This window comes from Gracilinanus agilis, chromosome 2 (genome assembly GCF_016433145.1).
Source record: "Gracilinanus agilis isolate LMUSP501 chromosome 2, AgileGrace, whole genome shotgun sequence".
NCBI classification, from domain to species: domain Eukaryota; kingdom Metazoa; phylum Chordata; class Mammalia; order Didelphimorphia; family Didelphidae; genus Gracilinanus; species Gracilinanus agilis.
In genome coordinates, this window is record NC_058131.1 from 202,628,623 (window position 1) to 202,650,144 (window position 21,522).

A 21,522-nucleotide genomic window follows, 5' to 3' on the forward strand; every position below is an offset into this window, starting at 1 on the left:
GACTCCTTTTCCTCTTGTGCCATCTTCCTGATCTCTTTATCACTATCTTCCATCAAAATTGGCCCTTAGAAAAAATTCTAGAATACCGATATTGGAAGAAATCTCATATACCATTTGGTCCTGCCTCCCTTACAGCAGGTGATCAAAGACTTCTGAAAAGAGAACCATCAGTTATATTTTTGGGAAGTTATTTGATTAATTCTTTTAATTGGTTATTTAAACATAATTACAATTATATTAAAAAGGATATACATTCAACTGAGAGGTTTTATTATAGAATATATTTTTGCCCCCATATAGTAATGCTGCTGGGGAGTTTTAAACTGGTGGGTTAGGTTAAAGTCAAAAAAACAATTCTTATCCTTAAAGAGCTTAAATTCCATTGGGAGAAAATAAAGTATACTCAGATAAATAACGTAAAATAAATACCAAATATTTTCTTTGGAGGAAGCATCAACAACTGGAGGCTTCGTGAAACAAGACCTTGATTCAGCCTTGATTTGAGCTGGGGATTCCAAAATACATATGAGGAAGGAAAGAGTTTCAGGCTTGTGGGACAGACTGTACAAGGCACCATAGTGAAAGGAAAAGGTATTTTGTTTGGGAAGCAGCAAATAGGTCAGGTTTGCTGAAATTGCAGATTATATGAGAGGAAAATAATTTGGGAAAGATGGATTAGACTCAGATTTTAAAGGGTTTTAAATGCCCTATAGAGAAATTTATATTGTCTCAGAGGCAGTGGGGACTCAATGAATTTTCTGAGTTTGAATGACATGATCAGGAATGATATTGCCACACCCACACTTTAGAAATATTAGGTTGGGGGTGGGGCAGCTGAATAACTCAGTGGATTGAGACACAGGAGTTCCTGGGTTCAAATCTGGCCTCAGAAACTTCCTAGCTATGTGACCCTGGGCAAGTCACTTAACCCCCATTGCCTTGCCCTTACTACTCTTGTGCCTTGGAACCAATACATAGTATTGATTCTAAGGTGGAAGGTAAGGGTTTGAAAAAAAAAAAGAAATATCAGGTTGGCAGCTATGTAGGGGATGAATTGCAGAAGGGAGAGGCTAGAGATAGAATTAAATGATTTGTTATTGAAGTTTTTAACCTTTCAGATCTTTAACCTCTTCATTGTTGGTTCTGGTGGCAGTCACCATCACCCAGAATGATTTTTGAGGACTAAAAAGAAAAACTATCTGATCTCTTTTTAAAACTTTATTAAAAGAAAAAGTTCACTGCATCAGTCCATCTAAGTCTTTGCATGTTTTTCTATTTTCATCATATGTACTATTTCTAATAGTACAGTAATATTTTATGACATTTATGTACCACATTTTACTTAGCCATTACCTTTTGGAAAGACATCTACTTTGATTTCAGGTTTTCCTGTAACAAAAATATTGTTATAGATATTTTAGGGTATATGGGGACTTCTCAAAAATCTCTTTAGGATATGTGCCCAAGTACTGGAATTGCTAAGTTGAGTCAAAAGGTATATGCATATTGGTTATTTTATTTGCAGAAGTCAAAATTGCTTCCCAAATGATTTCACAGGTCCTCCAAAAATGCAGTAATGTGTTTATCTTTCTATAACCCCACCATCTTTTGTAATTAATAATTTGCCAATTGTGAGATAAAGCCTCAGGGTTGCTTTGATTTACATTTATTTATCTTATTATTAGGGATTTAGTACACTCTTCTGATTATCAATAGTTTGCTATTCTTTTGAGAAGTGTTTATATCCTTTGACTACTTATTTGGGGAATATTTTGGGGAATACTATTGGGGAATGATTTTGGTTATATACATACACATAAACATCATAAACACATGTATATATATACACACATATTTATGTTTAAACACAAATATTATATAAAACCTTTAGCTGAGAATTTTGATATGATGATCCCCCCTCCCATTTAACTATTTCCCTTTTCTTCCTAGGTGCATTAATTTTGTTTGTACAGAAGTGGTTTAATTTTATGTAATCAAAATGATCTATTTTCCTTTAAAAATTTAAAAATTTCTTGTTTCATTAAGAATATATATTCTACCCATAGTTATGAAAACCATATAATCTGCTTCTTTTTGATTTTTAAAAATAACATAATCTTTAATATTGAGACTATATATATATCTATTTAGAATACATTGTGGAATATAGCATATGATATTTATCTTAGCCTAATTCCTTCCAAACTGTTTTCTCAGTTATTATTTTTTAATCAATAGGGAGTTTTTGCCCCTAAGTTATTTTTATTTTTGACTTGAACATTAGAGTAGTCAGTTCCATTATTTTTGATTGTCCCTTGTCTAGTCCATTACATTTTTTTACTTCTTTGTTATTTAACCAGTACCAAATGGTTTTGATGATTGCTACTTTATAATATAGTTGGCATCTGGAAGTGCTGTTCCCCCTTCATTTCTATCTTTTTTCTTTATTTGCTTTTGATCATCTAGATTTTTGTTTCTTTAAATGATTTTGTTACTATTTTATCAAATTCTATGACATGTCTCTTTGACAGTTTGGCATTGCATTAAGACTGAAAATTAACCTTTGTAACACTGTCAATTTAAAAAAATCATATTTTGACATGGCCCAGGGACAAGTATTGAATATTCTTCCACCTATTTAAATTGTTTTTTATTTACAAGAAATTGTGGGGCTTTAGTTTCTCATTCAGTCACTCTTCTTTCTTTTTTAAACCTTTACCTTCTATCTTAGAATCTATGAAAGTATTGGTACCAAGTTGGAAGAGCAGTAAGGGGTAGGCAATTTGGGTTAAGTGATTTGCCAGGGCCACACAGTTAGGAAGTTCTTAGGTCAGATCTGAACCCAGGGCCTCACGTTTACAGGCCTGGTTCTCTGTCCCTTATTATTCTTTTAGATCCAGTTTGACTATTTAACCTATTTATCTTTAAAGTTATTGGTTAGGTTTATAATTTTCTTCATTTTGATCTAATATTGCTGTTCTCCCACCTTCTCCTAACCCAGCCATTTTGGATTTGTTTCATTCCTATTCTCTCTCTCTCTCTCTCTCTCTCTCTCTCTCTCTCTCTCTCTCTCTCTCTCTCTCTCTCTCTCTCTCTCTCTCTGTGTTTCAGTTATTTTTGCACAATCATCTTTAAGCCAAGTCTATTTCCTCAGGCTCTTTACCCTTCAACCTTAATGCCTCTCTACTTTAAACCCTCTCTATTTGTTACCCCTTTCCCTAGTTTTGTAGTTTTATTTAACTTAACTGCTTTTTCTTTTTATCTAGTTATATGATTCATCTCTTCTTTTTTCTTCAAGTTAAACAGTTTAATTCAAATCCTCCCTTTTCTTTCGCTTCAACTTTTGTTTTTCAGGCTTTTTTTTTTTTCATTTTCTTCACCTTTTTCTGAAAATGATTTTTGTCTTATTTTCTTCATTAGTTCTTTTTCTGTCTATTCTAAAATTTTATTCTTTGATTCATGGTCTTATTTAGTCTTTTTATTCTTCATGGAATTAAATCTGCCAAGGTAATATTTTGGATTCCCTGTTTTAAATAATTTTTATGTTATTGCCTTATAGATCTTGCCACAATCTCCCTTTTTTCCTGTTATGCCTTGCTCTTAGAAGTATCAGTTCTTGCAGGAGATAGAGAGAAGTTTTGTCCTAGCATAGTCATTTCTCGGTGTCTCTAATCTTTCTTCCATTTCAATTCAACCCTTACCTTCCCCATGACCATTGCCTCTTTGCCATGAAATTTCTTCTTTGGGTATATGTCCTCCTAACCTTCTGGCTGTCTGCTGTCAGGAGATTTGATTCCTTTTCTGAGGCAGATGTCCATAGAGGAAGGCATAATATTTTGAAGTAGGGTCACTCTGAGCACCAAATCCCTGCAAGTTATATCTATTTTGACACCCTATTTCTCATTACAGAATATTTTTTCCCTACTAGGGAATCTCCATTCTTCATTTCCTTGTCCTGTCCTATGTGGATAGTCAGGTTAAACTCTGAAGTTGTTACTGAGCTCATGAAATCCAGGAGACAAAAAGAAATACATCTTCTCAAAAACATTAACTATTTAAAAAAAAACAACAACACTTACCCTTCTATCTTTGTATCATTTCTAAGGCAGAAGAACGGAAAGGGCTAGGTAATCAGAGTTAAATGACTTGCCCAGGGTCACACAGCTAGGAACTGTTTGAGGCCAAACTTGAACCTAGGTCCTTTCAACTCCAGGTTTAGTGCTCTCCAAAACATTAACTATAATAAATATTAAATTCCTAGATAAGGAATTAAAAAAAAGCTCAGTAGCTTATTCATAAAGGTAATCATAATGCTTGGTGTAGTACTAAGAGGACTGGGTTTAGAGTCCAAATATTGTGAAAAGAATCCGGACTCTTCTACTTTTTAACTAGCAATGTGAATTTTGAAAAGTTCTAATGTCTGGGCCTCAGTTTCCTCACCTGAAAAATGAGGATACTAGACTAAGACCCCTTTCAGTCTTAAATTTATGATCCCCACATTTCCTCAGGTACACATGAAAAACCCCCTCTTTACTTTATGGTCTCAATTTAGATGCTGAGTTTTTGAAGATTTACGAGAATTTTTGAGAGAAATGACTGGTATTTGAAATATTCCCTGATTATGTGTTTTTCCCACTTTTTCAGATCAAACCAGTTGTGCACAGTGACATGAATGTGCCTTCTAGGTGGCAAACATTCCATCGAAAATCACGCCATATATTGTAAGTATATTATTATTTATGATTGGAGAACTTATGGTAGTCCTCTAAAAGTGACTTTCATCTAGCAAAAACTGCTACACTTGGGCAGCTGGATAGCTCAGTGGATTGAGAGCCAGGCTTAGAGATGGGAGGTCCTAGGTTCAAATCTGGCCTCAGACACTTCTCAGTTGTGTGACCCTGGGCAAGTCACTTGACCCCCATTGCCCACCTTTACCACTCTTCCACCTATGAGCCAATAATACACAGACGTTAAGGGTTTTAAAAAAACAAAAACAAAAAAAAACTGCCACACTTTCCCTTCATTTTCTGGGTGTTACTCAATAGTCTTTTTCAAGGAGAGGCTGAATGACTGACCACTTGCTGGGGATATTAGATGGAGCATAGATTTAGAGGTAGGAGGAATTTTAGAGATCATCTAGTCCAGTGGTTCCCAAACTTTTTTGGCCCACCACCCCCTTTTCAGAAAAAATATTACTTAGCCCCCTGAAAATTAATTTTTAAAAAATTTTAATAGTAATTAATAGGAAAGATAAATGCACCTGTGGTCATTACCGCCTCTCTGGATTACTGCAGCACCCACCAGGGGATGGTGGCGCCCACTTTGGGAATCACTGATTCTAGTCCAATCTCCTTATTTTACAGAATAGGAAACCGAGACCCAGAAAAGACATATGGCTTACTCAAGCTAATGCAGGAAACAAATAATAGAACTATGAATTGATTCTATATTCTCTAATTCTAAGTCCAGTACTCAATATTCAAAATAAGGCAATGAGGTGTTACAGTGGATAGAGTATGGGACTTGGAATCAGGAAGACTCATCTTCATGAGTTCAAATTCAGCCTCAGACACTTACTATAGATATGTGACTCTCTTTACCTCAGTCCCTCATCTGCAAAATGAGCTGGAGAAGGAAATGGTGAAATTGCTCCAGTATTTGTATTTTTGCCAAGAAAATCCCAAAATAATAAAGAGTTGGGCATGACCGAAACAATTGAACAACAACTCAAACTATTCGTTTTAAAGGGAATGTCTGTATTAAATAGGGGTTTGGAATAGATCACTTCTGAGGTTTCTCTCAATTCTGTGATCCTCTTATCTCTTTCAGTGTTTCTAGGACTACACATTTTCTTTTATTTCTCCCTATGAAGAACCATGATAATTCATTATCCTGACTTTTAAAAAATTTATTCTTCTAGAATACCATCATAATGTTGTATCCATCCAGTAGAGTGTTTACTTTTTTGCATTATAAGTGCCTAGCACAATGCTTATTATGGTCAATAAATGTTTAATAGTATTTTTGTGGAAAGGAAAAGAAAGCAGCAGCAAATCGGACTTTCTAGTATATATTTAATAAATATTTGGGTTTTGTTGATTCCTTTAAAGTTCACATCTAGTGGCTGCATCTTCTTCTTATCCTTTGTACTTGAAGACAACCAAAATGACATCATGATGTCAGGATCAATGTAGATGTGTCCAAGCTGGAGCTGATCAGACCAATGAAGCCTCTACCACAGATTGGGCACAAATAGTCCATTATGAACATTTGGGATGGAGAGATATCTTTACATTTCTTTTGAGCTACTGCAGAATTGCTGCTTCATCAATTGATGTCAAAAGGAAGTTTTTTTTTTAAACCCTTAACTTTCGGTGTATTGTCTCATAGGTGGAAGAGTGGTAAGGGTGGGCAATGGGGGTCAAGTGACTTGCCCAGGGAAGTGGCTGAGGCTGGACTTGAACCTAGGACCTCCTGTCTCTAGGCCTGACTCTCACTCCACTAAGCTACCCAGCTGCCCCTCAAAAGGAAGTTTTTTAAATGTTGAGGAGCTTTCATTATCCAGAGGTCTTTTATTATGAGCAACATCTTTTTTTGACAACACTGCCTCTTTAAGACTATATGGGTGGTAGAAGGAATGGTAGTAGCACCCCGAGTTCAAATTTTTGTATCTGTTACTTTATGTGGCATGTACTTTCTTAATTCCCGCTCTCAGTGATGAATCAGATCCCCATATCATGGTGGCCGTATCTCCTTTAGGGTTCTAGGGGTAACTCTAAGGAATTCAGGGCTGCTTTCTCCCCCCTAGAAATATAACTTCCAAGCACTTAGTAGTGCACTTCTTACCCTGACTATCAATTAATATCAATCAGATAGACAGATTTTTGGGATGGAATTTTTACTGATGTTTAAGAACAATTGATACTTAAGAACAATTGATCTGATTGTGTCCATGACACATTTTCCCCACAAGTACACAGATTCCAATGGAAAATGGGCTTCAGGCTTGGAGATTACACATGGCAAAGAGGTAATTCACAGTTTCTGGAAATCCTTTAGCTGTAATCTCAAAATAGTCACTTTAGGAAGGTGGGTTTTTTTCTTTTTTGGCTGGGCTCTTTGTAGAGCAAAGTTAGTCTTTCCTTGTCTCTCAGAACAAATTCCCAGGAGTTCTCTTCAGATATCTCTCAGTTTGATACATCTAACTTGTTCTTTTCCCTTTGACCCAGCCTCATATCACCAAATGCCAATTGAAATTTTCCATCTGGATCTCTTAGAGCCTCCTAAATTCAACAGGTCACAAACAGAAGTCATCGTCTTTTTCACAAGTCCATAGCTCTCTGAGCTTTTCTATTCTTGTCAAGGACACCATCATCTCTCTGGGCAATCAGGGTTGCAATCCTTGAATCATTCTTGGCTCTTTTGTCTACTTTCCCCATTTTGTGTCAGTCAAGGTTTACCAAGTGCTCACTATGTGCCAGGCACCATCCTAAGGGTTAGAGATACAAATATAAGAAAGAAAGACAGTTTCTGACTTCAAGAAGCTTCCATTTTATTTGGAGAGGGAGAAATAATAAATCCAGAGATGAATGAATATGAGGATATTTGAAGATAGAATTAATTTTTCCTACTAGAATGACCAAGGAAAGCTTTAAAGGGAAGTTGGCATTTAGAACTGAGAAAGGGTTTTAAATCAGGACTTTAGTTGGGAGTACAACCCAAGTTTTGGAAGGATTTTAAAGTCAATAATTTAAGCTAGAGTCAAATTGTGGAGACTCTTAAATATAGGGAACTTGATTTTATTCTAGAAATGGTAGGTGAGGGCAGGAAAAGGAATAAGTATTTTTTTTAGAACCTATCATGTTCCAGATATTTTATGTGAAAAGTGCTTTTACAAATATTATCTCGTTTGATCCTCACAACAACCTATAAGAGGTAGATGCTATTAAAATGTCCATTTTACTTTTGAGGAAACTGAAGCAAATAGAGGTTAAGTGACTTATCTAGGATCATATAGCTAGTAAATGTTTGAGGCTGGATTTGACCTCAGATCTTCCTGACTCCAGGTCTACTCTGTCCACTGTGCCACCAGCCAATTGCCTCTAAAGGGTATTTATAATAATCTAAGTGGAAACCATTGAAGGTCTTTGAGCAGGGGAACTGACATGTCATAACTCTACCTTCCCAAGCTAATTTTAACTTGTGGCTGGTGGATAGGAGAAGGAAGAGCCTGGAAGCAGCAACTATTTTGTATAATAATCCAGGCTGGAGGTGATGAATACTTGAATTATGGTGGTATAATGTTGTGAGAGGAAAGACTGAGGCATATCTGAGGACTATGTTGCCCATCAAATCTATTCTATAAAGGAAGCATTCTCTTCTAGAAATGCCATGGTCAAAGTTTAGGGGAGTCAGATTTTTGAAAAGGTTAATATAAGACTGAAAAACATCAATCTGCTCTGTAGACCAGCTGCTTAATATAGCCGAAGGGTTTTATTGACAAATATTACATATGCTAAACTTTGACTGTGTCTTTTAATGACGGACTCAATTTCTAGATCTATAAACTTAATAATAATTTCCACTTGAAATTCCTGTATGTTCTACTTAATGCATAGAAAGATAGTTATAGATCTCTTAAACATGCAGAAATACTAAGCCATTTTAATACATTCAAACTGGTCTAACTGTCATTTAAGTGCCTGTTATGTGCAAGCCATTCTGATTTGTAGTGGGGATTTAAAAAGAAGCAAAAACATAGTCCTTTGCCTTCAAGAGATTAATATTTTGAAGAGAAACAGAAAATTTTCTTAATGAACTTAAAAAAGACACTTTTCTGATTGAGAATAAACATTGGAATTTTCAAGACACACTGTGGAGTCTTGCTCACAAGTTAGCATATTAATGATGCCTCATTTTTATGCATAAAACCTGAAGACACTGACAGCTTAAAATATTGCATGATTGAAATTCCTTCCCTTATACTTTTCTATATTCACATAAAATAATGAACTGTTATGTTGTGTGATATCTGCTTTATACAAGTGCCCTGAAAATTCCACTAGATGGACCCAAATAGCCATCCAAATACAACTTTGATTTTTGAGAATTGACATTCCTTAGCATACTTCCTCAAACTGGTTATGTTAGTTCTAATAAACCAAGACATTATAGAAGGATGCAGAATTATTGCTTCTACTTTATATACAGAAAACTTTGCTAAGGGAAATAACTTGACTTGGGTCATATGTTAAGTCAAGAGTGCAGGCAAAAATGGAACCTAATGCAGGCTAATTGTCCAAATGACTACATGGGCTTGTTTTGGATTGTAACATGTCACAGTTTAACTTGTCTGAACTATGTGCTACAGGATTGAAAAAATGATTTGCATGGCCTTAGGCAATTCATTTACCCTCTCAACCCCATTTTCTTCACCTGTCAAATGGATAATTCTTATCCAAAGTTGTAAAAGATGAGATAATGGCTTTGAAAGTGCCTACATTTTTTTTCAAAGCTCCTTTTAAGATATTATCTAGATTGGTGGTGCCACCGGTGGAAGGAAATTCCCTGTGTGGAAATTCTCCTGCTAATGCAGATCAGCTGCTGCTATTATGGTTATTGTTGTTGTTGTTGAGTCCTAGCCAACTTTGACTCGTCATGACCCCATTTGGAGTTTTCTTGGCAAAGATACCGGAGACATTTGCCATTTCCTTATCCAGTTCATTTGCAGGTGAGGAAACTGAGGTAAAAAAGGGTTAGTTGATTTTCCCAGGGTCACACCGCAAGCATCTGAGGCTAGATTTGAACTCATGAGGGCGAGTCTTCCTGACTCCAGGTCGAGGGGCTCTCTCCACTATCCACCTAGCTGCCCCAAAGACAAGCCCCTCCTCTTTAATTTACAATCCTAGAGTGTAACTTAGGGTAATGGGATGTTCATTAACTTGCTTTGGGCCAGAGGTTTTGAAGATGAACTTTGGAGCTAGGTTTTGTAAATTCTACACACTGCACCATAATATCTCTAGCATGATGTTCTAAGATGCAATGTGAAGCAGATAGAGAGATGATCATGTGACCCTAGGCAATTTTACTCAACTTCTTAGTGGCCTAGATAGTTCTCCATGAAAATTTGCCAAAGAACGTGGTCCATCGGTAGAGGAAATTCTTCTCTGAGAGTTCCATGCATTGATGAAGGAAGTCATAGATCTGATAGAAAAAAAAGTTATATAAGAGATGCTTATATATTTTAGGATGAAAACTATCATTATTTTTATTACTTAATTCTCCTTTGTAAATTCTCACTTGTCCATTCTTTTCAAATGTATATGCCACATTTGTATAGTTTGGCCCCGGGTTTTTCAGTTTCTCACCAGTCATGTCTCAGTCAATAAGCATTAATTGCCTACTGTGTGTCAGGCACTGTGCATATGCTGGGGATTCAAAGGTAGGCAAAAGATAATTCTTGTTCTTAGGGAAGCTCCCACATAAGATTTGGACAAGATAAATGGGAATTATCAATAGAGGGAAGGCAACTGAGACCCAAGACCTGTATTGAGGGGGGGGGCAACCTCTATGGCTCTGTCTGCTGCCAGAATGTCCTAGGGAATCATGGATCAAATAATAAAAGGATGGAAAAGATCTTAGTAAACATTTAAAATGTGATTTTCATTCATTCATTCTGGCCCAACCTTCTCATTTTAAAGATGAGTAATGATCAAGACCAGAATAAAATGTCAACTTAAATTGCTTCCAGTTTTGGTCGACATTGCCTGAAAATCACAGCTCAGAGGAAGCTTTCTCCTACTCCATAATTTTTCCTAGAATAAAACCACTATTACAATAATATATGTATAACAGCTATTTTTTTTTTATCCTGGGACTCCATTCTAGGAGCATAGGGCCACAACCAGTAGGCAATGGGTCACACACAGTCACTCAGGGTCACCCAGCTGGGAAGTGTCTGAGCCTGGACTTGAACCTAGACCTCCCGTCTCTAGGCCTGGTTCTCAATCCACTGAGCTAGCCCAGCTGCCCCTACTTTAGGTTGCAGTTTCTTTAGCAGATGTAGTTTTTACAGGGTGGGGTTGCTAGCCCCACGCCCAACCCTCCTCCTTTTTTCATTCGGGCTAGGGACCGTCCTTGGCCCAGGAGTGGTAAGGGTGGGCGGTAGGGGTCAAGTGACTTGCCCAAGGTCACACAGCTGAAAGTGTCCGAGGTCGGACTTGAACCTAGGACCTCCAGTCTCTAGGCCTGGCTCTCAATCCACTGAGCCACTCAGCTCATTCTCATATATATATAACAGCTATACCATTTAAAAATTTTAAAATATTTTTTCTTTAAAAAGCATTGTAGATATTATCTAATTTTATCCTCAAAACATCCTGGTTAAATAAAGAAAGCAAATATTATAAATTTCACCCATGGGGATGGTAAATGGAGACCAGAGAAGGGTGAGTTAGCAAACGTCAATCTGGTGACAGAACCTGGGTGAGAACCAAAATCTCCTGATTGTTTAAGAGATACTTTTTCTGGTTTAACTCAAGTAATAACTAAAACTGTTATCGGTTGGTGACACTGGACTAGTCCTTGAAAGTGAGTTAGCTCCCCACAGAGAGGTGGAGATGGGCCATCTAAGCTAAGCAGCCACAACCAATTTCTCTGCTTCACTTTCCTGCCCTGTTATAATCAAGAGCCAGGGTCTTGGTCATAGGTGTGAATGGATATAAAGCCACCTTATTGATCTACCATCTCTCTCTGACTTCTAATCTGCCCACTCTGTTTCTGACAGAAACAGAGCACTGACTCTTCTCACCTTCAGTTTTTCAATCCATAAGGCAGCTTTGAAATGGGGTCGGCAAAAGTAGCTGCCCTGTTTCCATGTGTGCCTGTCCATTTCATGTCTCATATATCATTTCTTTCCCACCATATTTGTTGGGTAGGAAGCTTGCTGTTATGATAAGAAGTTTGATATAATCCTGACCTATAAATCATTCAGAATCACCTTTTTGACCTTACCACAGGGTAAAGTACAGTTTCCATAAAGTGAATTGACCTGACCTTTCTGTAGCATTTGACAGGGGTGACCTCCACTTCTTTCTTGGATATTCTTTCTTGCCATTTCTCTTCTCTGTGACACTGATTTTTTTGTTCTCCTGCTTCACTGATCACACCTTTTCACTTAAAAAAATCCAAAACACCATTTACCTTCTGTCTTAGAATTGACAACCAAGTATTGGTTCCAAGGCAGAAGAGCAGTAAGGGTTAGACAATTGGGGTTATTTGTAGAGTACAGTTAGACAAATTATTTGTGGGTCACGAAATAGGATAAGAGAAATATGAGGTTGGGAACAGGAGGGTCAAAAGACAGACTTACAGACAGACACAAGGTCTCATGCTGATCAGTGACAAAGTTAATGATTTTGGGTACATATAGAGAAAATAATGTAGGTTAAAGGATTAGGTAAACCTTTTCAGGGACAATGGCTAGGAATGATTTACAATCTTAGTACAATGACTTAGTTTACCTCACGAAAACATAGGGTTTTCTATAGAAAAATAAATCACAAGTAAATATGTAACCATCTAGTCCAGATTCTCAGGGAAATATTTGCTTCAGTGTGTAGAACAAAGACAGCCAGTTGTTTGCCCAGGATCCTATAGCTAGAAAGTACTTGAGGTCTGGTATGAACATAGGACTTCCCTTTTCCAGGCCTGGCTCTCTATTCACTGAACCACCTAACTCTCCTCTCCATCACTTTTGCAAGTTAAAAAAATTATCCTTCTACACCCTAAACACAACTGCATATCCTATGTTTCTGCCCATTGTTCTTTTCTCTTTCTTTATTTGTCTTCCTTTATAATCTCTTGTGGCTTTGATTATAATATCATGGAATTATAGAATTTAGAAGTGGAACAGACCAAGTTACAACTCCATTTATTTTATAGGTGAACACACTAAACCTCAGGTGAAATGATTAATTCCAACCCAAGTTATCACTTGGCAGATTTGGGATTCAAGGCATTTTGACTTCAAATCTAATGCTCTTTCCTTGATATGATGCTACCTTCTGAAAATCTCCATTCTGTATTTTTAACAGCTTGCTATCTCTCTCCATTAGGTGACTCACTAGCACCTCAAGGTCAGCATATTCAGAACTGAACTCATCACCTTTCTCCCTAAGTCTGATCCTCCCCCTAATTTCTTTGTATTGATGACACCACTATCCATCTTCACAGTCTTCCAGGCTCATAAGCTCAGAGTCATTTCTCAGGCCTCACATCTAATCAATTGCAATGTCTTGCTGATTCTGTCTGGACAATATGTCTCAAATCTATCCCTTCTTTCCCATTCTTGATGTACCTACCCTAGCTCAGATATTTGTTTTTCTTGCCTAGATTTCTAATAGCTTCTTAATTGGTCTTCTTGCTTCTAGGCTAGTGCCATTGCAATCTATCTTTCAAATGACTATTGTCCAAGTAATCTAAAAAAATTTTAGTGGTCCACATGGGGAATGAAGTAAAATGGATTCTCACAATCCTGGCATTCAAAGCTTCCCACATTCTGACTCCAGCCTGATTCCCACACTTAACCTTCTACTTTTAAACTGGATGTTCTAAAAGCATCTCAAATTCAAAATATCCCTAACAATTAATTATCTCCCCCTACCCCACCTAAATCCAAACCTTTATCTGAACTTCCCTATTTCTGTCTGACTCCCAATCTCAGTATCACCTTCTACTCATCATCCTCACTTGGCCCACATATTCACTGCCAATTCTTTTTCCTTTCTACCTTCACATCATCTTTGGTATATACCCTCTTCTTTCTACTTATACAAAATGAAAAATATTGGTAAGATTTCATCAAAAATATTTTAAAAAGAGATAGGAATTGATGTTTCTTCTACTTATTAATATTAGAGGGTAATACAGGTATCTTCATACATTTGAAAATATAATTTATTGAATTATAAAGTGAAGGTAATTTTCTCCTTTTTATATCAGTTAGTATTTTAAGAGTTTTAAAATATTCATATTTTGATAGTAACTAGATAGAAATAAAAACGTTATGTCATTATTCTAAAGGTAGTTAATGGCCCTATTATTTTCTAAAGGAATTGTAGTGTGTAAAAATTTACTTTGGTGCAAAGTTTTTAATATTTTGTTATTGTTGTAGTATTATTGTCTCTTAGAAATGGTCAGATATGGGCCAGAGACATGGGTTCAAATTCTAGTTATGTTACTTAATATAAATATAGCTTTGGCCAGGTCACTTCTTCTCAATTTCCTTCTCTGTAAAATGAGGAGAGTTGAACTATGTGATTGCTGAGATCCTTTTACCTCTATGATACTAGGGTGGTGGTGATGGTAGGATAACTAAAGAATTAGCTATTTGATGTAGAGGCAATAACTATTTAAATGAATATTCTAGTCTGTATAGACATCTAGTCATATTTATTTCAAATCTGAATTCACTATGGCTATGCTACTATTAGAGTGAATGTCAGCTTGGATAGAATGTTGTGATTAGTGTCAAAAATATTTGGGTTCTAATATCCCGGAAGAGATATTTACTAGCTGTGTGACCCTGGGCAAATCACTCTCTTTAACTCAAGCAACATTATAACATTATTTGTCTTATCTATTAAGTCATAGATAGATCAGGATCTGTGTCAGTAGCATCTATGTTGAAAGGAGTTCTTACAATAGATGCTTCCTATTGTGACAAAATCATATATTCTTCTTGTATTCTAGTATGTTAATGTTAAACATAGAGAAAAGAAATAATTTGTGATGGCCACAAGCCATTTTTCAATGTCTCATGTTATTGAGTTCAGACAGCAAAAAAGGGATGAGAACATGCAAATGATGACAAATGGACATTAGAAAGCTCCAAGAAGCCATATGGGGTCTTATGAGTAATCAAAAATGCATTATTGAAGACATTTGGAGTTATTCAAACCTTTTTTCCTTTTATGTCATTTGCTTGAAGTGGCAGAGTGGTACTTGGACAGAACTCTGGATGAAAGACCTGAGTTGGGATCCTGGATTTGCCACTTACTACCTGTGAAATCCTTGAATAGATAATTTCATTTCCCTTGGGCTCAGTTTCTTCATCAGTAAAATGAAGGGATCAGATTGGATGGCCTCTAACATCCCTTTCAGTTCTATATTTAGTATCTTTTTATGATTTCTTTATAGATCCTCTGAGAAGGAAGAAGTGGCATCTCTTTCCCAGGTAGTGTTGAGTACCATGACACGATCTGCTTGGTAGAGAGAGCACCAGTGCCTTTACACAGAATTTGGATGAAAGTAAAACCTGTCAGCTCAAAGTTCCTAGAAAAAGGAAGGAATAAGAAAACAAACCTACCAAGGTCAAGCAGAAACTGCCTTTAAAAATGGTGTCAGGGAACCAATCAATTCCATTATGTTTTTTTAAAGGATGGCACATTATTTCCTCAGGGAGTTGTGAGGATGTCTTGGTACCGTACTTAAGATAAAGAACAGTGTTTTCAAGGACTAAATTTTCCCTGTGCTCTCCAAGTGTACAAAATTTACTTCTGACTCACTCATCATGTCAGCTACAAATGTGTTTGTGTGTATAGGCATTTTATAGTTTATAGAAAATAAGGTTAAAATAGTTTTAAAATCATACTGTCAAAAAATCTGCTGTATAACTCCCCGAACACATATGACAAAATGTTACCAATTGACCCAGTAACTTTTATAGCTCTTTAGTTGAAGAAATGTTTGTTTTTCTTCCAATAGCCACTGTTTCCCCTTTCCCCCCTCTATGATGTACCCTCTTAATGCATGTGCATATTTTTGTCTTTTTCACAGTGTTTTCACAAATGGAAATACATTTGAACCACCTGCAAAATTAATAATACCCCGATTCACTCTGTTTGATTGGAATAATGTCCTGTCTATGATTGGAGAAAAAGTTCACCCTGCCTCAGGGGGTGTGCGAAGGTAAGGAAAGTACTGACCCAATAGGGAAGCCCAAAAGTTAGAGGAACTGTCTTCATATTTCTCTAAAAGAATCTCTTGCAAGGTTTAAAATAACTTCATCATGTTATTTTGGCCAGTTAGTCAATAAGCACTCATTAAATGTGTACTATGTGCCAAACACTGTGCTAAGTGCTAGGGATACAATGAAAGGTCCAAGACAGTCCTCTGTTTTCAAAAGGGGTTCACAGTCTAATGAAGGAAGAAAATATGCAGACAACTATATATAAACAAGCTATATACAGGATAAATTTGGTATAATCTCAGTGATGAAGATATTAGATCTAAAGGGGATGAGAAAAAGCTTCTTATATAAAGTGGAATTTTTGTCTGGGACTTTGACCAAGTTCTTTCTAATTGTACTGTGTGCATGCACACACACACATACACACACACACACATAGACTTGATAGGTAATGTGGAACCATTAAAGATTTTTGTGTGAGAGGAGGAAGAATGACATGATCCAAGATATTCTTTAGGAACATCTGGTAGTTGTGTAAAAGAGGGAGAGGGATGAAACTGGAGATAGGAAAACCAGTTAGGAGGTTGTTATAAGAATCAAAAAAGAGATGACAGTACAATAGTCCTCCCTTATCCATGGTTTTGCTTTCCACAGTTTCTGTTATCCTTGGTCTTTCCAAAGATAGTCAGGCAGGGGACTGATACCAGATGTGAGAGGGGATCCAGCACATGGTTGATGTGTCAGAGGTTCATTCACACTGGCAGTCTCTTTGTGTGTCAGTCTTTGTGTGTCTTTTGCTTTCACTTGGGAGACTATTTAAAAATATATTATGGATGTAAAAGCATTATACACATGTTTGTGTGTATGTAAAATTATGTAGAATGCTTTCTCTTGAATTTCTTGAACTGTCCTCTATTTCTCTTGAATCAGTCTTGAAAGCAGTTAATGCTATATTTATCTTTGTTTTTGCCATGCAAAATTCTCCTAGGGATAAAAAAGAAGCAGAGAAAATTGATTTACAATCAAGATTCATTCATTAATTCAACAAATATATATTGAGCTTTCACTAATAATTCTTAAGACGCGAATAAAAGTGACATGAGGTGTAGTGGTCATAGACTGGAATAGAAGTTGGGAAGACCAGAGTCTTACCTCTTAACCACTCTGAGCCTCAGAAAACAATGCTATATTTATTTAGTGCTTTTCGGTTTGTGAAGTATTTTTTAAACAAACATTTATTTAAATGCCTATTATGTACTAGACATAATATAAGTATTGTATCATTTAATCCTCAAAATCAGCCCTGTGAAGTAAGTGCTATTATTTTCCCTATTTTACAGATGAGGAAACTGAGACACACAAAGGTTAAGTGACTTGCCTAGGGTCCCACAATTAATAACTGTCTGAGGCATATTTGAATTCAAGTCTTCCTAACTCTAGGTCCAGCACTTTGCCCACTATGCTACCTAGTCACCTTTGTTTTTCCTACAAAAATCCTTTCTATTAGTATAACAAGTGTTATTTTTTCCATTTTAAAGATGAAGAAAACAAAGCTTGTCAAGATTAAGTATCTTGCCCAGTTTCATATATCTAGTTGTGTCAGAGCTGGTATGCAGCCCCTATTGGGTTACCATGATCAGTGTTCTTTGTCCTTTATGCTAATGCTTCCACTTATTTTAGCTAGGTCACAGTTGTTTGGTGGAAAGGACAATGTCAACCAAAGTTTTATAGTATGGGAGTTAATATCATTCTCCTTCACCATGAGCCCCATTCAATAAGTTGACAGCTCTGCTTGGTCTGTACAGTGAATCTGTAATATATCCTCTTTTCTCCATTCATTTTAAATATACTAGGTTAGATCCTTATTAACCAGAACAACAGGATTCTAGATCTGGAAGGGCATTTAGAGATTATTTTGTATTGTAAGGTGGTTTGGTAGGAGCCCATTTCTTCTATTTATTTTTTAACTCTTACCATGTATCTTATAATTGATACTAAGCATGAGTTCTAAGGCAGAAGAGCCTGGAAAGGGCTTGGCAATTGGGATTAAGTCACTTGCCTCAGGGTCATATAGCTAGGAGTGTCTTTGGCTAGATTTGAACCCAGGTCTTCCTGACTCCAGGCCTGGCTCCATATCCACTAAGCTACCTTTCTTCCCTGGAATCCATTATTTCTTGAAACATCCCATTAAACTTTTGGTCAGCTCTAGGACAATATTTCTCAGAATATATTCCATTTCTGAACTTGATAATCTATCTCCTACCACTGGACCCTGTAAAGATTGTCTTTGAAGTCTAAAGTCATAGGGATGTGGGTGACATTTCATTGGGTCATACACACATGACATCTTATTTCATTCACCATCTAAAGTAAATTAAAACAATTAGCTAACTAAAAAAATAAATTTGCTACTTAAAAACAAAACTTTATAAAAGGGTGTTCTTTAGACCCTTCCCTTTGCCCTAAAAAGATATAAAAACTTTTCAGTCTCATATCTTTGCATGCAAACTTAGAGAAACTATTAGAAAATGGACAATTAAGGTACTTAAAACAAAACTTTACAAGGGGTTTTTGTTAATCAAGACCTTCCTCTTCCTCTAAAATACAGAACAACCTTTTTGGTTTATCTAATTGGTTCTAAAAAGTATTTCTCACCCCTGAACTCTAACCCTGCAGTTTGACATGAAGAACCAGTGGTGGAATTTAAAGACTATTGGCCATTTATCTTTTTAAAATGTAAAGTTTTAGCCTTTTTGTATTTCTCATGCACACCAATAAAGGTCAGGGCCACTTATATGGAACTGAGCCATAGAAAACAAAATGGTCAGAGGACTCACAGGGGAACAAAAATAATTTTATTTTTCTCTGCCTGGGAAGCAGTAAACTCAAATTCTCCTAGAGTTGGGAAGAAGGAGGAAGGAAACCAGTCTATATGACCCTGAAAGAAAGTGGTCTTCACCAAAAAAGAAATGCCACTGGAGAAGGTGAGGCAGAACCATGGAGAGCACCTGGAAGAGAGAGGGTGGTTATAGAGTGGTTCTGTACTGGAGGGGACATGCCAGGTTACTTAAGGCACCTTCTTCCACTTGTACCAGTATCCCCTGGAAGTAGATGAGGAGAAAATAGTGGAAAGCTAAGAAAGGAAGTTGTGGTTTTTCAAGCAACTGAAGGTCCTCAGAGACTGGGAAAACCTTCCTTTAATCTACATAGTTCTCTGTCACATTAGCCAATCTGAGATGGTATATCCAAGTTATTTTATTTTGCATTACTCTATCATATAAGTATTTACAATAATACAAGATAGTTTATATGAATTTTAGCTCTTTATTAGTTAACATTTACTGAGCACCAAAGTGAGCTTTAAAAATATTCCTAAGTCTTTTGGCCTTTGTTTGTGATTTAAAAAATACTTTAATTAAAAATTGGGGCTGGGTGTAGAATCAGGAGGGAAACCTTATCATAGAATAGCAGCCACTGTATCATCATAATTGCTTCCATTTCAAGTTTGCTTGTAAGAGAATATATAATTTCCCTGATATAAATTATAGTTGTGTTAAATGCTAGAATATTAAAACTATGTTACACTGAATATCATTGCATGATATCTGGCCTTTTCTTCTTTTGCTGCTTACAGACTATATACAATGGATGGGCTTCTTCTGCACAACTCGAATGATTTGGTTGACCACCATTACTATGTTGCGTCAGGATTGGAGCACTTTAAACATTTACCCTACTGGGAGACAACTAGAATTTCTAAGGAGGACAAAGAGTAAGCACTTTTTATTCTTCCATTTTTTCACTATCTTTATAAAACTGGTTTTCAGTATTATTTGAGATTCTTTAGGCTTTGATGTGTTGATTTTCCTTGGTAATTTAGATTTCTTAAATTTTAAGGATTAGAGATGGAGCTGGAGTTGTGGGAAGTCTCTTTGGTATATTCACAAGCATGAGAAGAAGGGCTTGAATCTATCTTACCTTGGGCAATATTCCATATTCCCTTATAAAACCTTCAGAAAGGTTCCACTTAGCAAATAGGATGACTGTCTCTGGTCTTTCTGACATTTTGCAGCATTGGGGACAGAGATATCTTTGCATCATAGATTTAGTTAGAGGGATTTAAAGGTCTCCTAGGGCATTTCTCATTTTTTTGGGCAAGGAATTTGAAACCCAGGGAGGTTAAGCCACTCATCCATAATGCACAAGTAGTGAGTGGTAGACCCAGAATTTTTAAAATTTTAATTAAATTTTTAAAGTTCTTACCTTCTGTCTTAGAATTGATCCTGAATAATAGTTACAAGGCAAATGAATGAAAAGGGCTAGGCAATTGGGGCCAAGTGACTTTAGGAAGTATCTGAGGCCAGATTTGAACCTAGGACCTCCCATTTCCAGAACTACCAGTCTATCCACTGTCACCTAGCTGCCCCCAGGCTCAGCATTTTAATGGAGGTCTTATGAAGCCAGATCCAGCATAGTGCACCACACTATCCATCCATCTGTTAACCTTTGCTTTCAATATGTGTTTGATACACCATTTTTCTGAGCACACATTTAAAAACAACCACAATAATAAATAGCCAGCATAGATAGCATTTTAAAGTTTGTGTAGCACTTTACAAATAGTATTGCCTTTTAGCCTCTCAGCAACCCAGGGAGGGTAGAGGGTATCATTAGCCTCATCTATAAAGGGGAGTTAGTCTGAGATGAAAGGAGGTTAAGGGACTTGCCCATTTTCATATAACTAGTAACTATCTGAGGGTATGATTTGAATTTGGATCTTTCTGACTCAAGTTCAGCTCTCTATCCACTGCATCTCCTAGCTGTCTAGACATTTCAACAACAACATCAATGAAAATGGCAATAGCAATAACAACTCTAGCCACAAATGCTATTTAAGTGTTTACTCCTCCCCTAAGCTCTGAAAATACAAAGAAAGCAAATACAGTCCTTGCCCTTAAGAAGTGTATAATTGATTAGAGGCAACAGTGTACAAACAGCTATATCTGTACAAGATGCATAGAATAGATGAAAGATAATCTCAGAGGGAAGACACTAGCAATGGGAGGTCAGGATGTGGGAAAGAGAATGGGAAGGAACTGAGAAAAGCTTGTTTCAAAGGGGGAAATTTGAGTTGAATCTTGGAGGAAACTAGAAAAGCCAAGAAGGGAAGAAAGGAAACAAACATTTATTAAGCACTTATCATGTGCCAGGCACTGTGCTAAGCTAAGCACTTTACAAATATCTCATTTGAAATGCTCACAACAACTCTGGGAGGTAAGTTATTATTATTCCCATTTTTCAGTTGAGGAAAATAAAGCAGACAGAGATTAAATGACTTGTCCAGGGTCATATTACTACTAAGTTTCTGAGATCACATTTGAACTCAGGCATTCCTAATTTCAGGCCCTGATTCCAACAGTTTAGTAGCCAGGTGGAGGATGGATTGGAGAAAGGAAAGATATTTAAGGCAGGAGAGACACATTAGGAGGCTATTGCAACAAATCTAGACTTTTATATCGCTTTTTCCCATGTAAGTTAACATTGATAATATG

At 36.5% G+C, this 21,522-nt stretch overlaps 1 protein-coding gene across 1 annotated transcript in view; it reads left to right on the forward strand.

The window, feature by feature from the left end:
• Positions 1-21,522, forward strand: part of DCDC2C (doublecortin domain containing 2C) — a 133,035-nt gene that overhangs the window by 3,036 nt on the left and 108,477 nt on the right. The window contains exons 2-4 of the mRNA XM_044659566.1: positions 4,645-4,721; positions 15,838-15,969; positions 19,605-19,742. Coding sequence (XP_044515501.1) covers positions 4,645-4,721; positions 15,838-15,969; positions 19,605-19,742 — 347 coding nt within the window. The remainder of the gene's footprint in view (positions 1-4,644; positions 4,722-15,837; positions 15,970-19,604; positions 19,743-21,522) is intronic.